At 47.5% G+C, this 17,688-nt stretch overlaps 1 protein-coding gene, 1 long non-coding RNA gene and 2 pseudogenes across 2 annotated transcripts; 2 read left to right on the top strand and 2 right to left on the bottom strand.

Annotated features, from left to right (window-relative positions):
- Positions 1–1,673: 1,673 nt before the first annotated feature.
- On the bottom strand, positions 1,674–4,044 carry LOC100838510 (pentatricopeptide repeat-containing protein At4g01400, mitochondrial). The gene has a single exon (XM_024454869.1). The coding sequence runs from the start codon at positions 3,901–3,903 to the stop codon at positions 2,695–2,697; it is 1,209 nt and encodes a 402-aa protein (XP_024310637.1). The 5' UTR covers positions 3,904–4,044; the 3' UTR covers positions 1,674–2,694.
- A 1,058-nt stretch (positions 4,045–5,102) lies between these two features.
- On the top strand, positions 5,103–6,167 carry LOC104584715. Its single transcript, XR_732655.3, has 2 exons — positions 5,103–5,623; positions 5,710–6,167. It is a non-coding gene; the product is annotated as an uncharacterized LOC104584715 (long non-coding RNA).
- A 549-nt stretch (positions 6,168–6,716) lies between these two features.
- Positions 6,717–8,214, top strand: LOC100824543 (annotated as a pseudogene).
- Positions 8,215–8,402: 188 nt separating this feature from the next.
- Positions 8,403–11,617, bottom strand: LOC100838214 (annotated as a pseudogene).
- Positions 11,618–17,688: the final 6,071 nt, after the last annotated feature.

Here is a 17,688-nt window from a genome sequence, read left to right as displayed (position 1 = left end):
GAAGTACTCACCGCAGCCATGAGGTCCAGAGACGGAAGATGTTGCTGAGAAGAGGACGGTAGCGATGATGGCAACGAAGAGCTTGTGGAAGTCGTATGGCGAAGTTCCCGACGATGACCCAACCGATCATGAGCTTGACGATCCTCCTCCTCATGACGACGAAGCGCCAGCACCTCCTCGCGCAAGCATGACTCCGCCTCCCGCTCACGCTGCAGCGCCTCCAGACGCCGGATCTCCTCCCCACGCCTGAGATCTTCCTGTCGGAAACGTTCCGCCGTAGCAGCACGTTCCTCCTCACGGCGCAGAGCTTCCAGCCGCCGCTCTTCATTCCGGCGTTCAACGCGGATCTGATCTGCCTCCCGACGGCGTTCCTCACGGAGACGAAGCGCCAGATCGTCCCTCCAATGACGTCGAGGTTGGGCCGAAGGTCCGCCCCTTCCTCGGCCACCGAAAGCACCACCTCGCCTAGGCGGTGACCTCGTCAACGGACGCTCACCGCCTGTCGCCTGGAAACCCGTACGCAGCCGCTCTCGACCACGATCCATCCGTGGCGGCGAGACAACCTCAGCAAAGGAATGCGAATCTGTACCAATCCCGCAGCGGATTTGTGGAATTTGTGGAGTAGGAGCTGGGGGACGGCTAACCTTTGGAGCTCTCACGAAAACCACCCCACATCGCCCAGGAATCTGACTCAGAGTGGAGCAAAGGTTGGTGGAAACCCTAGAAATCACCATCGGGAAGTCCGCCTTCTCACTTGGGCCGTCTGATGCCGGCAAATGCCTCTCCGCCGGAGTGGGATGTGGATTCCCACCCACCCCCCGCACATGGACCACCGAGCAAGGCCGGAACGAGGAGAGATTCGGAGTGGGCCGCGCACCACCCTCCGGTCCAGTCGCAACAGTGAGAGTCTCCAATCCAGAAGTAGTTGCTGCCACCCGATTTCCGTGCAGATCGATCGAGACATGCGGTCCACGGCCCGCCTGCGGAGCACCGTGAATGGTGTACGCAGCACGTCCGCGACCCCGCGATCCACACAAGTAAAAGTAAGGTTCTCCAGCGGTGCATGGTTTGAGACCAACGTGCCGTGCATCCAACGATTGTGTTCAACACAGTCATCGTTCACCGGCTTGCCTCCAGCGGTGGCCGACGGCGAGTCAACCACTGGCGAGACGGCGAGATCCTCCCGCTTGTTCCGCCGTAAATCCTCCTCGCAAAGGGCTAAACTCTCGTGGGGGAACTTGGATGTGTGTCCATCTAGAAGTGTCATGTCTGAGAGGTCGTGTTTGCAAGCAATGGCGCAAAATCATCCGAGATCCCCAATATGTCAGCTCACACCTCCAGAATGCACCCTGTTGTGCCTTACTATTCTTTCCGCAAGAGTCGGTTTCAGGAAGGCCCTACCCTGCAAATACTATCTTGATTGATGAAGCTGGGTCACAATCGACATACGCAGCGCCGGTGAGTAGCCCTGAAGATTTCCTGTGTGGTTCATGCAATGGGCTTCTTTGCTTATACAAAAAGACATCAATAATCAAGATAGCTAACTTTGCAACCGGTGAATGCCTGCATGTTGAGAAACCCGTGAAGAATTTGAGGGGTGATCACTTCTTGTTCTACAGCTTTGGATTTCACCCTTTGACAAAAGAATACAAGATTACACACTTCCTTGGTGATTGTGACGAGGGTCGCCGTCGCCCACATAATAACAAAAGATTCATCGCCATTCAAGTTTACACGCTTGGTGACGAAAAATGGGGAGATATCAGAACTCCAGGAGCTCTAAGAACTGTGTGAAAAACTCTGGAACAATCAATGTTGATGGAACTATCCTGAACCCAACTAACGGTGTCTGGATGCAAAGGAGCAAAACATATTGAGTGTTTGGTCAGTTTTATCCTGATCTGATGAGTGTTACACAGTTATCCTGCACTAAGCTACACAGGTGATAAGGGTGTTAGCTCGTATGCTGCATTGTTACAACCACCTGGACAGTACGCTTGCCTTGACATTATTGAACTCTGAAGAACGAAACTGTAATGTTCTGAGACTACTGGTCAATACACTGCTGATGGATTATCGACAGCATGTCGGCATCCCTCTCCACTGTTATCATATTTCTCACCTGCAGTTCCACTTCCAAGTTGCCGTATTGTCTTGTAGTCGATTCAAAATTACTCAGAATTTACTGTAATTACTGCTATTTTATCGACTGTGAGAGCTAAAAGTGAAGGATTCTCCCTGCAGCCATGGAAATACCAACAGCCATTTTGTGCTATATAAGCTTTGCAGCAACTCTTCTTCAGCTTCATCCGTCATTGCTGAAGCAGCCTGAGACAGCTTCCCCTGGCCCCCCAAGACTCCAACTGGTTGACAGCATCATTCATCTCAACTCTCACCTCCAAGCCTTGCAACCAAGTATGGAACTATCTTTTCTTACACACATTTGCCTTAAGTTAAGCATTGTGATCACCACCCCAGTATCTACCCTTGGAGTGCTCTGTGACCAGAGCCTCACCTTTGCCAACAAGGTGTTTTCTTGGGCAGCCGCGTTTCAGAATAAAAAATGTCTTTGTGCTTCACTTTTTGTACTCTGTACTGGTATTTTTTTCAGCAAAGATGATTGCTTATATCACCCCCGAAAAATGAAGAACTCCAACTGCTCGTTTCTTGCATCTCCAATGTAGCTAAACGTCATCACCAGGTACTCTTGGAGATCATGTTCGAGCAGCGCTGCTTTTCTTGCATCATGTGCAACAAAATCACCTCAATATAGGCCTCGTCATTACAAACACTGCTGACCACTGAACTCCATGTCTCAGCATGTGGAGGGATCCCAAGATCAAGCATCCGATTCATCATCCGTGCAGCCTCCTCTGCTTTGCCAACTGTACAACACCCCTTAATCACCGAGTGAAACACCGAAAAATGTGGTATAATCCCTTGACCCACCATATCTTCCAGGTATGCCTCTGCCTTGTCAAACAACCCACTGATACACAACCCATTCACCACCGCTGCATAAGTCGCCACATTGGGTATGCAGCCACTATCCTTCATATCTCCAACCACCTTGCACGCATCTAGCGGCCGCCCCTCACGACACATTCCCACAATGACGGTGTTGTAATGCACAATGTCAGGAGAGACCCCACGGCCTCGCATTAGGCATAGCAACCGGTAGGCCTCACGGAGCTGCTTCTTGCGGCAGAGAGCATTGAGCACGGTGGTGTATGCAAGAGGATCGGCAGGAATGCCCCTGTGCAGCATTTCGTCGAGCAGGGTAGTGGCAGTGTGGACCTGGCCGCGGCGGCACAGCGACTGGGTTAGCACGCGGTAGGTGTCGGCGTCAGGCGACACGTGGAGGGAGCGCAAGCGGTGGAAGAGCGAGAGCGACACGGCGAGGTGGCCGGAGCGGGCGGCGGCCTCGATGAGCAGGTTGTGGGAAGCGAGGACGAGCGGCGCGGGGAGGGGCAGGCGGGAGGAGACGAGTCGGAGGAGGTGGAGCGCGGACGGGAAGTAGCAGACTGTGGAGGAGAGGGTGGAGAGCAGCCGGAGAAGAAGCTGGGGGTGCAGCGACAAGGGGCTCGGGCCGGAGATGAAGAGGGAGTTAAAGGTGGACAGGAAGAGGTGGGGTGGGCGGCGGAGGCGGAGTACGGATAGGAGAAGCGGGAGGAGGAGGCGCGGGGAGGGAGGGGATGGGAGGCGGCGGAGGAGGGCGAGCGCGTGGGGGAGGTGGTCGCGGCGGCGGGAGAGGCGGAGGAGGAGCGAGTGGAGGGTGGCCGGGTGGGGCGTGGTGGTCGGGGAGGTGACAGTGACGAGCTCGAGCGCAAGGAGCGGGTCCGCCTGCGAGGTCACCAACTTGTGCAACCGCGCCGGCGAGATCGCCGGCGGCGACGGGAGCATTGGTGTGCCTGCGATGTCGGGGGGCCGAACGGGCTGCGTGGGGGGACGGGGCGGGGAACGGTCTACTGCGTCTGCGACAGTCAGAGCTTGATGGCAAGAGAGCTACGTGGGCTTACTTTTGAGTTGGGCCAGTCACGAACTCACGATGTTAAACCTTGGTGGTGTTTCGTTTATCTCGAAAAGAAAATTGGTGGGGTTTCGTCTTCGGCTTTAGTAGCGTCAATCCCGCGACAGCCCATCTGTTTCAGGTCCCGACTCCCGCGATGCCCCGTATTTTTTAGGTCCAGAAGACTCCTAAGACGACCTGAGAAAACGAGTAATCCTCTCAAAAAAAGAAAGAAGAGAAAACGAGTAATCTTCAGACAATTTTTGTATTCCACCTAATATTCTTGCGTAATAAAGTGGCGGCTCCTTACCCTAAAAAAAGAAAGTATTTTCATTACGATGACAACTTTTAAGTGACGCATAGTCAATGAGGTTACTTGCTTGAGAATTGGTGGCTCACCCGCAAACAACTGTCGCGGCTATTCAATGTTGTCATATGAACAATAATACTTCCTCAGTCCGGAAATAAGTGATCTGAATTTGTATAAAATTTATACAAATTCAAGTCACTTATTTGAGACGGGATAAGAAATATAACCTTATGTTAAACATTTAAATTAAAAAAGTTTGAAATTAATTTTTTTGTTGTGGGAGGGGTGGTATATGCGGTTACCAATCGGTAACCAAAATTAATGTCCGGTAATCAAAACCCTGCTTGAGATATTGCTTTATTATCCATAATAGGCCGTTAAGAATGGACATACTATGTTCCATGAGAAATCTCGATTTACTGGAAAAATAGACCCGGGTAGTATATCAACTTCTTTGTAACCTCATCTGCTCAAGATCCGAAATTCAAAACGACTGCGCTCGTCAAGTCGGTGAAGATAGCTATAGCTTCCCAAGTTGCCAATCCCGCACACCCAAGAGGTCGACACCGTAACAAACGAGCGCCACAGATTTTTGAGACCGGCCAGTCACTTACCCACATGGCCCACGGCTACGGGTTTGAGCCAGCAAGCGTGCGGTTGGCCTTACATGCACGCGCTCCGTCTAATTTTTCTTCGAGGAACCCACTCCACACGTACGGTGCATATCTGGAGAGGGGAGATATTTTGCTCGACCCACAGCTTGCCAGCAACACAACCCGTGGAGGTTCAATCCTGGCAAAGATATTATCCATGCAACTTGCGCCCCCCGGAAGGAAACGATACTGCTACCACCATGGACTTGTGGAGCTGTGGAGCACTAGTTGCAACTAGAATAATTGTAATCTTCAATGTCCACATTTCTGTCGGTAGCACGAGCTAGCGGTGGCCGGGATCGCTAGCTAGTGGCCGCGCCATTCCGCGCCACTTGTTTGAATTTCTCTGTTATCATTAGCTACAACTACACGGCAAGAGAAAAAGAAGGGCCCGGCCGCCGGCCGGCCTCGTTTCGATCTACAGCGCGCCGCACCCGCAGAGAGGAGGCGAGACGGTGACGCCTCGTGCGAGCCCGGCCATGGAAGCAATCAAGTGTTGATGTAGCCACAGTTCTTTTTCACATGATTTATAAGATAAAGTTGCTGGTTCTCTTACCTGCAGATATACTGTATGACTCCTGGTCGCCCGCAATGACTGTAAGTTCAGTCTGTATCAGCATCTTGTCCATGCTGTCTAGCTCGCCAGCAAAGGTTATATCCAACACTCACCCATCTTCACATATCAAACACATTCTTCATTACTTGTTTTCTTACTAGCTACACCGTACTGGTTGCAGCAACGTCCGCAAGACAATGACCGCTATGTTAGGAACTGCCGCAACGGAAGGTCTCCTTCAGTCTCCGAAGGAGACCAGATGGTGGTTCCATGATGACAAAGTATAAGGAGGCGTCGGATGGCTCTTCTGGCCACCCCATATTCGCCAGTCAGCCCTCCTTACAGTGAAATCTCTTCCAAGGGGAGATGAGATGATTTAGGAGTAAAATTTTAAGCACCCCTCTTATCGGTACCGCAAAGCTTAACATGTTGTGGTGGTTTGTACATGAGCTGAACATATGTATCGAAAACGTGAAGATATCATCGCGGTCAATGAGTTATATAGAATAAGCAAGAGTGTAACTGTTGGGTTTGCTGATACAGGCACAAAAGGAGTGCAGGTTTATCTATGACTTGCTAAATCATCCGTGCTATCTATCTGCATATGAATTTATTGAAATTGTAGTTATCATATTGATGCCATACTTGCTACTACATTTCTTTTCCTGTCGGATTCCTCACGAATTTACTTCAATCAAATGAAATTCAAACCTGTTATGAAGACTGATCGACTGATGAGTAGACGGAATTTTCTTTTGGGCTGTACGGTTACCTACATATATATGAAGTTAGATCTTAAAGCATATTGTAAGGACAATACGGTAATCCATCAAGATCTTCTGTGTAAAGTCTCTGCTTGGAAGCATTCCAATTGCTCATTAAAAAACAATGACCACCTAATCTTGCTTATCCGACAAAATTATTATTTCTTTCTCCAAATAAATGCATCCGAAGATATAGTTGACTCGAAATTTAGGCCTCAGTTGTTTTGTCAAAATCTGTGCTGCAGATTTTATTTTTAAAAATACAAAAAAAAATAGTTCAATTCAGGCAATATCCAGAAAATTTCCCAGGTTCCTAACCGAGCTCAAGTTTGTCAAAAGATTATCAAGATTTCCCGGGTCGAAAATTTATTTGCTCTTACCTTTTTCCCCCCTATATAAGTCTTAAAAGAGAAAAGTCTATGCTAAGCTTATATAAAGTCGACTGTGAGAAATGTATCACTGCATGCATTGCCGTCCGTCTCTTGTTTGACTGACAAACCAAGAACAGAGGAGCACGGCCGGAACAGTCAACCATGGCGACCGGCGGCGCCGGCGAGGTGCGGCACTGGACGGCGTCCGTGAACGGCATCACGCTCCACGTGGCGGAGCAAGGCCCCGCCACGGGCCCCGCCGTGCTCCTCCTCCACGGCTTCCCGGAGCTCTGGCTGTCGTGGCGGCACCAGATGTCCGCCCTGGCGGCGCGGGGCTTCCGCGCGCTGGCCCCGGACCTCCGCGGCTACGACGACTCCGAAGTCCCCGCCGGCGGCGCCGCCGAATACACGATGCTTCACGTGGTCGGCGACGTGGTGGCGCTGCTCGACCACCTCGGTCTCCTCGACGCGCTGGTGGCGGGCCACGACTGGGGCGCGCAGGTGCTCTGGCACCTCTGCCTCTTCCGCCCCGACCGGGTCCGCGCCGCCGTCGCCCTCGGCGTGCCTTACTTCCCCCGCTCCCCCGCCCCCATGGCCGACTTCCTCGCCGCCCGCGGCGACGGCTTCTACATCTCGCAGTTCCAGGTAGCCGCTGATGAAATCTGCTCTGATTCGTATGCTAATATGCACACAAAATTTGTGCTCCATAGAGGCTTCAATTTGAAGTGATGATATTCAAAACCTGAACTATGATCAAATTTGTGTCCTGAACAACACGTTGGCTGTTAATATGGGATCAAAGATCATGTCTTGGATGAGTCTATCTTCAGCTTTGCAGTTGTGGTCATATGTCATTTCAACAACATGTGTGCAGGAGCCCGGAAGAGCCGAGAAGGCATTCGCGAAGCACGACATCGCGACTGTCCTAAAGAAGTTCTACTCCCTTGAGCTAGACGACCTCTCTGCCCCTCCTGGAGTGGAGGTCATAGACTTCTTCCAGGCATCGTCGTCGCCACTTCCTTGGATGACCGAGGAAGAACTGGCCGGTACGCCGACAAGTTCCGAAAGACCGGCTTCACGGGGCCCCTCAACTACTACCGCGCCATGGACTTGTAAATTTGAAGCCTCATTCATAACTTCTCTTCACTGCCATCTGTGGAGTTCTTCTATTCTGTTTGATTCAGGATCTGTGCTAATGTTATGTCGCTAAAATGTTGCAGGACTTGGCAGCTTACTGCGCCCTGGCATGGTGCCAAGATCACGGTGCCCACAAAGTTCATCGCGGGCAACAAGGACGTCGGTGTCGAGTCCTTTGGCACCGGGCGCTACATCGAGAGTGGGGCTTTCCAGTCCAATGTTCCGAACCTTGAGGTCGCCATCATCGAAGGACACCATTACATCCAGCAAGAGCAGGCCGAGAGGGTGACCTCTGAGATACTGTCCTTCCTGGACAAGTTTATATAATCTGGACTGAGGATGTTGTCTGTGAGGTTTTACATTTCCTGTACTGAAATCTATTTACTCCAATGAAAGAGCATGTAAAATACTACAGATGAGTATGCCCAACAAATAAAGGTGATAAGGCATATTGCTCTCGTCTTAGCCAAACAAGAGAAACATGGAAGCCCAAGGTGCCCCGACAGGGAGTAAAATTCTTTGAAATATGGCACAAACAGAACAAAGATGTATGTTCTGAATGCAGCTGGGGATACTAGTTGCTCAGATAGACTATGTTCAGAAATCAACATCAAAAGACTTCGTTACAATATTTCAGAAAAGGCAAATCCCCTTGCTCCCAGAAATTAATAAACCCCAGCAATACCGTAATACCTTGAAATCAATTTTCCCGACAAATCTTGACACAATCTAATAAGCTAAAGGAATTATCAGCACAGATGGAGGGAAGTGACAAGTTCTAGAGAACCTGGAATATATATGGCCATAGGGGCGCAGTTAACATTCATTACAATGGTTCAAAGCAGAAGAGAAAAGCAAGAAATAAAAAATAAAATTAAAAGGTGCATCCTGACATGCAAAGTTGATAGCTTCAGGCTCCAGCAAACTGACATCCGTTCCCCGACCCCTAGTTCAAGAGAAACGAGGACCTGCAGAAAAACAAACAGAAACCAAAATGAAAACCTTGAAACAAGAACCAAGAGATTACATGAAAAAAATATCTGCGACGGAACAGGGTAGATCCATAATCACTAATTATATTTGTTATATGGAGGGTCTGTCCTCAACTCCCTAAAATCTCCCTTAGCATACTATTGATATTGGTGTCTCCCGAAACCAGTATTTGCAAGACACAGTAAAAGGATAGCATTGGACTAAATTACATTGATATTGATATTGGTTTCTCACTAATTATATTGATATTGGTTTCTCTTGTGTTATTTTACAGGTGTTCTCTTTTCCATCGTATAAGCAACACTTACAAAGCATCAGATTAATACCACACATAGTTCATGACAAAATTGAAACAACAGAGGTCAAATGCCTTAAACCAACTTGGTAATGGGGGCGAATGCACAAGTACAAGTGCAAGCACCATTTAAAAACACATTCATTTTCCATACTGCGAGGTAAGCTCATGGGTTTGAACTAAAACATATTGAATGAACCAACAACATTAGGAAGATTAAGAAGATTAGGTTGAAAGTAATGGTACCTCGCACAATTTCTCCATGCTCAGATACATTTGCAGTCAACACTACGTTCCTCCGGCGGATATGAAATACCCCAACCTAAGTCAACATGACACATTTCTTAGTGCATACAGTTTGCTAATAATACTTCTGTATATAGGAATTGAACAGCACATACAAGTGAACTTACCGAAATATCAACTTTGGCATTAGGGTCGCCAAAAGGGCCCTTGCATATCCTCAATAACATGTTCTCCAACTGATAATACCAGAAATAAATTACAGAGATCGAGAATATTATTAAGTTTCCATGTGCCACACAAATGTAATGTATTTTAAATTTATATGAGACTTAATAAATTCACACCTACCTCCACTGTAGTAGAAATGCATTCCCCATTAAAACTTTCAATTATATCACCTTCTCGGATCCCAAGTTTCTGTGCATGAGATCCTTTTGACACCTACAGTTCAGTTCAACCATTTTAAAAATGAGAAAATAAGAACCCTCAAGAAAACCAATAGCTGCAAATGAGAAAACGTAAACCTCTTCGACGATAAGGCCGTCCTCAATGTTATACATACGCTATATCTTATCAACGTGGCCAGGCTCTAGCAGCTTGATAGCCTTAAAAGTCAATCCAAGGTGAGGTCGAAAGATTGCCCTGTATCCAACCAAATAATCATTTGATTCCTTTTCCAATAATATTTCTTTTTATTGGTGTGTATATTGTAACTGTCCTGTTTTTAGTGACATCTTTGTTTCACATTTGATGTGATATGATTGGTTGAATTCTTGCGTCAAAGATATAATTTGTTGTCTTGAGAATTGGAATGAGTTGATGGACTGCCATTTGAGACACAACCTTGACAAGGGAGTAAACCATGAATGTTTTTTGTTGAATTTATTATGAGACGTGCATTTGTGCGTGCAAGATTACTATAAGGAAGAGTGCATCAGCTAACACCATATAATTGAGAGGGGGAAAACGCACCCATAGTTCTTCCATGAATCCCAGCACTTGAGCAAAATAGAAGAAGGTATAAAGGACCCTCTCGTACTAATGTTGAACAGTCCCACAACTTTTCCATCAAGATCAATGACTGGCCCTCCATCGTCAAACTACAATATTCAAATTGAGAAAATATTAGAATATACGTAGTTAGTACAACAGATTGTGGGATCGCAACATCAAAATTATATTCAACACGCACTCGAACTAGGGAAATATATTATATACCTTGTGAGCAATATGTCGATAATCTTCAGGATGCAAGTACATGTAGTGGTATCGCTCCATTAACACCGGATTTGAGTATGCTGCCCTGCCATGGGTTATCCTTAGACCCAATGATTTGTCTCTTCCAAGGTGAAGGACATCTTGAGCAAACTCCACTTGTTGGTTGAAACACGGTAATGGAACAGGTTGATCCAGTGTAACCCTGAAGAAGGCAAGATCATAATGGGGCTGGTGATAGAGCAGCTGTCCCTCTGCAGTCTTGCCGTCCAGCAAGTGAACAATGACCTGAAACAAGGATTGCAGAGAGAATGATGTAGATATTGGGTTTCTGAACATGAAACAAAATCTTTTCAGGACAAGAGGAGGAATATGTTGCTTAATACTGACTGATGATGAATATACTTCCTGATGCAATCAACCCAGTTAAGCAGAGATGGATGGATGGATGAACAGAGAAGATTGGTTTTGATCATTACTAACAACTCACATTAGCATGAGGAGCATACTCTCGTCCTCCTAACCAGACGGAGTCCGCCCGCTTGGGCTCCTTTGTGCGAATCAGATGCGCCGTCGTCAAGAGAGTGCCAATCCCTTTGTCCTCGTCATAGTCGACCCAGAAACCAGAACACCGCTTAAGTGGCTTGCCATCTGCAGATCAGTTGATGCTAATATTCAAGAAGTTGCAATGTGGTAGTAGACAGAGAGGGGGAAAGATGGAGTATGTACCAAGAGATGATGAAAGCCCAACAAGGAATTTGGAGGCAGAGCGCACTCCTTGGTTCCAGGTTCACGAAGGGGTAAAAGCTCTGGCCTATGGAACCTGGTGGGAGGAGTGAAGAAGATGGTAGGATGGTCTGGAACATCTAGTAGAAGAATATTCCTTATGAGGAAGAATTCTTAATTAATTATTTCAATTTGGAGCATGATCCAAGAGCAAATAAATTACCTCGGCGGCCATGTGATTCCTCTTTGTCAAGCATTTCAAGATAGTCCATGTATTCCCTAAGAGTGTCAAATGATTCCATCTCTCTCAAGGGCTCCTCCTCCTTGGGTGGGGATTCTTCGAAGTCCGCCGCCGCCTTCGTCTCCTCCTCCTCGTCGGGATTCGCCTTCTGCAGCAGATGCCGCTTCTTCCGCTGGTCGTGATGCTCTCGGGGGCTCGTGACGTCTGCCGCCGCCGCCATGGTCCTCTTCCGTGTCTCACGAGGTCTATCTTCCTCCACGGCCGAACTCATCTTGTTTCTCCTTTCCTTTGGGGTCTGGTGAGGAGGCCGCCGGAACCAGACCTTTTAATTGGGGAACGCCGGAGGGTTTAAGCAGTAGTATGATTCGGGAACGGATGCAGATCGAGTCGGGAATCTAGATCGCAATTGGATTGAAACTACTGCCAGCGTCCGGTGTTCAACCATGGCGATAAGGAAGCGGCGATGTCCGCGCTCTATTCGGATCTCCTCGGCTCCACGTCCGCCGTCTCGTTCGCCTTCGTGCTTAGCGATCTCCATGCACATGCACACACCCCGGCCGGGCCTGGGCTCCCTCGACGCTCCGTTCACTCTTGTCTTTGGGCCGGATGAGGCGCAATGCCGCCCCCGGGCCGGATGGCTTTGAGCCGGCCTTCTTCAAGCAATTTTGGCCGCTCGTCTGCTCCGACTTCAATTCTTGGACGCCTTCTTCCCGGCTCAATCAGGCCTTCATCGCCTTCCTGCCAAACAAGGACGAGGTGGTGGTCTCTGCGGACGGCTTTCGGCCCATATATCTCCCCGCAAGGGTGCGCTCTCAAATTTCTCTGCCGCATGCTCACTTCGCGCCTCCAATTTGGTGTCCTTCCGTGGGCGTGACATCTCCGACAATTTCGCCTACGCTGCCCAACTGGTTCAGACGTGCATGTCCGCATGATCCTGGCGGTGATCCTTGTTGGAAATGTGAGCAATTTACCACAAGATTTGATAAATAAAAATAGTACTCCCTAGATAAAATACATGAACTATTACAACCATGAATAAGTCGTCACAAGATTTAATCAACACAAACAGTGGGCAAAACATGACTAGAGGGATTGAACTAGGCATACAAATTACTCCTCAGTCTCATAATTCTTGTCGAAATATTATATGTATCTAGACGCTTTTTAGGAATAGATACATTCATTTTTGGACAAATTTGAGACAAGAATTATGGGACGGAGGGAGTAGTAGTGAAGAGAAACAACACAAATCTAAGGCAAAGACTAAGCCTAGAAATTGTAGCATGATCTGAAGCAAGGGAAACAGAAACACGTACGGTGCAGAGGAGGATCCGCTCGTGTTGTTGAGGTTATCAGCCATGTCGCCAAAGATGTCTTTGACCTCCAGGAAGAAGTCGTCGTTGGGGAAGAATTCGTCGGTGTCCAGAACGTCCGTGTGTTGGAAATATGCCCTAGAGGCAATAATAAATTTGTTATTATCATATTTCCTTGTTATTGATAAATGTTTATTATCCACGCTATAATTGTATTGACAGGAAACTAAATACACGTATGGATAAATAAACAAATACCATGTCCCTAATACTCCTCTACTAGATTAGCTCATTGATTAAAAGATGGTTAAGGTTTCCTAACCATAGACATGTGTTGTCATTTATTAACGAGGTCATATCATTAGGAGAATGATGTGATGGACAGACCCAAACCTAAGCATAGCTTTTGATCGTGTCACTTAAGTTTAAATTGCTAATGCTTTTATTGTGTCAAGTATCATTTTCTTAGACCATGAGATCATGCCACTCCATAGTACCGGAAGAATACTTTGTAGACATCAACCGTCATCTCGTAACTGGGTGATCATAAAGGTGTTCTTCGGGTATCTCGGAAGGTGCTTGTTGGGTTGTATGGATCAAGACTGGGATTTGTCACTCCATGTGACGGAGAGATATCTCTGGGCCCTCTCGGTAATATAACATCCTAATGAGCTTGCAAGCATGTGACTAATGTGTTTAGTCATGGGGATATTATATTGCGGTACGAGTAAAGAGAACTTGCCAGTAACGAGATTGAACTAGGTATGGTGATACCGACGATCAAATCTCGGGCAAGTAATATATCGCGAGACAAAGGGAATTGGATATCGCGAGACAAAGGGAATTGGACATCGTGGTTCAACCGATGAGATCTTCGTGGAATATGTGGGAACCATTATGGACATCCAGGTCCCGCTATTGGTTAATGATCGGAGAGGTGTCTCGATCATGTCCACATGTTCTCGAACCCGTAGGGTCACACACTTAACGCTTAATGTCGCTAGGGTTTGATGAGATAAAAGATGGTGATATCGAATTATGATTCGGAGTCTCGGATGGGATCCAGGACATCACGAGGAGCTTCGGAATGGTCCGAAGATAAACAATTATATATGGGAAAGCTGTTTCAGGGTTTCGGAAAAGTTCGGGATATTTTCCGGTATGGACCGGGAATGTTCTAGAAGGTTCCGGAAGTTCTCAAAAGGTTCTGGAATTTTCGAGAATATTCCTGAGAATTTAATTGGGCCTCTATAGTAATTAATTAGAGCAATCTAATTGGTCTAGGCCCATTAGGGGAAAGAGAGGAAACGTGGGGACTCTCCACCGTACGGTGGAAGTCACGTACGTGGGGGGAGGCCGGGCAGAAGGAGGAATCCTTCTGGGACTCTCCTAGCCGGCCCTAGCCTCTTCTTGGAGGAGGGGCAAACCCTGACCACCACCCCTATATAAATAGAGGGGAGGGGCAGGGGGAGAGGACACCCCAAGCCCTCAGCTGGATCTCTCTCCCCTGAGCCCCTCTCCTTCTCTCCCGTGCGCAGCGAAGCTCTGCCCGCGGAGTTCTCCACCATATCCTACACCACGCCGTCGTACTGCCGGGATCTCGTCAACCTCTCCCATCATCTTGCTGGATCAAGAAGGAGGAGACGACATCAAGCCGTACGTGTGGATACCAAGGAGGTGACGTACGTTCGGCATTGAGATCGATCTCATCGAAAGTACCACTACGCCAACAACGATCCCGTGATCGTAACGCTTTGTGGTCTAAGAGGGTATGATGCTCATTATCCCTCTCGTTACTTACATCTACTAGATATGATCTTGGGTTTCTTCCGCACATCTGTAACATCCCAAAATTTCAAACTTTTACATGTGCATTGCATCCATGAGCATCATGCCACAATTGCATATTTGAATTCAAATTTTGAATCTCAAGAGGGCTCTAAAAGACTTTGTTTACACCCATTTAAGCTTTCGATTTTCAAATCAATTGGGTTTATGTATAAAAGGGGTTTAATGCATATATAAGCTATCCCATAATTTATGGTTAATTATTTGGAGTTGAAAAAGTATTTTATTCAAATAGATATATAGCCCTAAAGGCATTTATAGGGCAAATTTATTTTTATATATTTTATTTTGAGGGGAAACTACTCCCAAAAGTTGTATCTTGGTAGAACATGATTTTACAAATTTTCTGGGATTTATTTGGACCAATTTGGAGTTCAAATTCAAAAGATATCAAAGAAATGAGAGAAAGAGAAAAAGAAAAGGCAAAAAGAAAAAAAAGGGGGTAAACCGGACCGGCCCAGCCACTTTGGGCCGAACCGGCCCAGTCCGACTCGCGCCCGACCGCGACGCGCGCCGGCCCCGCCAGCCCGGCCGCCCCGCGCGCGCGCCCCGCACCCGCTGACAGGTGGGGCCCACCTGTCAGGGGCTTCTTCCCCGTTTGGAAGGCGCCCGCGACGCGCGCCGCCTTTCTTCTTCGCCGCCGCGCGCCGTCACCGCCGTGATCTCCGCATCCCGTGCCTCCCGCGCCTCTGTGCCCGCGTCCCTATAAAACCTGCGCGCCCCTCTCTCTCTTCCCCCTCTTTCCCCTCTCTATTGCGCCCCAAGGCTCGTGAAATTTCTCGCCAGAGCTTTGCCCGCGCCGCCGCCGTTCTCCTCCGTCTCCGGTGAACCCTAAGGGTAAGCGCCGCCATCTTCTTTTCCCTCTTCCTCTACTCCTCCGTGCGCTTCGGTTGACGCGCTCCGTCTTCGCCCCCGTGCACTGCAGCCTCCGGACGCCGCCTGCTCGTCCTCACCGGAGTCCGGTGACCGCGCCGCCGTCTTCGCGCGTCCTAGGCGAGCCCTCCGCCCTCCCGAAGTCGCGCCGACCTCGTCACCGAGCGCGCGGTGCCGCGCCGCGCCTCCCCGTGACTTCCCCGAGCCGCCCGCGACGCCGGAGCACCCCGCGCCGCCACACCCGTGCCCGCGCCGCCCGGTAAAACCCTAGAACTCCCCTCGTCCGTCCGATCCGGATCCGAGGGCTAAGATTAGATCTCGTTTTAATTTTTAACCGAACCGGTACGCACCAATTAGATGCTGACACGTGGCACCCGGATTTATAAAATAAAAATGTAATTTTAATCCCCCGGAATTAATAAAAGGCACTTTTGCAGATAGGCCCCTGTAACTTCAAATGATCATAACTTTAAATCTGTTTGGCCAAATTTAATGATCCACACCTTTTTGGAATCCTTAGGAAATTTAAAATCTTTTGGCACTGTCCAATTTCAAATTTAAATATTTAAATCACATTCAAATTACAGATTAGGGTTTTATGCCATTTAAATCATAACTAATTATTTAGAAGTTCTTTTTGAATGAAACCAGTGCTCAAAAATTTGTTTTATTGTCCTCTGTCCAATGGGGCAGAGAAATAAATTTTTGAATTAAATTGTTTGGCTGATGCCAATAAAATCTCATTTTAGGGTTTTAACCCTAGCCATTGCAATTTATTTAAAAACCCTAATTGCATGTGCTTAATTATCAATGCCTTGGATCAGTAGATCATCCAAATAAAATAAACCAAACTCATGTCACATGTTTTGCATTGCATCATGACATACATATTCTTTTGCTTGTATGGTGTGTATGTATATGTATGTTTGTTGATTGTATAGTAGTCTCGGAGAGTGAACCTTGCGATTGTGATGAGTGTTTGAACCCCAACTATTATCAAGGCAAGTTCACTTTGACCATCATCCCATTATTTTATTATGCACTAGTTTTTATTAGTTGCATTGTTAGGACTATTATTGTTTCTATGCTATGCTATGATTCTCCTAGTAGTATAGGATACCTTTGCCATGTCCTTAACACCAATTGCCATCGTGCTAGTAAAATGCTATGCTATGATAATATACGAGGGTGGTATTATTACAATGTGATACTATTGAATTACAATATGATTTTCCTAGTGTATGGCAAAACAAGTAATTCAATGAACCGTCCTAGGTGGGCTGCTTTGAGTATTCGGATGTCGTGACGTTAGGTCCATCTCTATGGGTCCCTCTGAGTCGAGGTCCTATGGATTAGGAATGGATCGTCCATGGACGTCTCTTCCGTGGATTCGGAGAGCGCCTTCGTCACAATGCGGGATGCCACCCGGGATAACCAGAGACTGGACTAGTTTCCTGTTTAGTAGCTTCCAGTACAACCACATGGTAATATGGGCTCTGCCTGGATGGAGTAAGAAATGTTTACCCAGATCCGAGGGATTGTACTGAGGTAGTTGTGTAGGTGGGAGCGCGGGTCCCTCAGGTGGTTTGGGTGAACATGTTCTGAAAATTCTTGAAGTCGATGCCGTTGCTACTCCCCCGAGAGGACAGCAAGGGATGAACACGTCGAATTCTTGTGGGGAATGTGTACAACCTCTCGAGAGTGTCAAACTAAGTACTTAGCCGTGTCCCCGGTTACGGACAATTATGAGCAACTAGATATTGGAGCTGTAAGAAAAGTCTCACTCATTCCAATTTCCTAATAAAACGAATGGATTGAACTGGGTAGGAGCATTGATGTTTCTACTCAATGTGCCTAGGTTAATAGGAGCATGGGTGTTTCTACCCCGTGTCCAATAGAATTCAAAACTATTTGTCTAAAAATGATAGGATTTGAATAATGATTCTTTTATGCAAAATAGCCAAACCCCACTTAGTCAAACTATGCATGTACTTGGTAGGTCCTTTATAACTCTAGTGAGCTTGCCAATACATTCAAATGTATTGACCACGTAGTGGCTGCAATTAATAATGCAGGTGAAACTGACGAAAAGTGAGGTTCGTCGACATTTCTTTGGGTCATGTGCTTACATTCCAACA

This window comes from Brachypodium distachyon, chromosome 4 (genome assembly GCF_000005505.3).
Source record: "Brachypodium distachyon strain Bd21 chromosome 4, Brachypodium_distachyon_v3.0, whole genome shotgun sequence".
NCBI classification, from domain to species: Eukaryota; Viridiplantae; Streptophyta; class Magnoliopsida; order Poales; family Poaceae; genus Brachypodium; species Brachypodium distachyon.
Note: the sequence above shows the minus strand (reverse complement) of the source record. Positions and strands in the feature narration are given on the sequence as shown.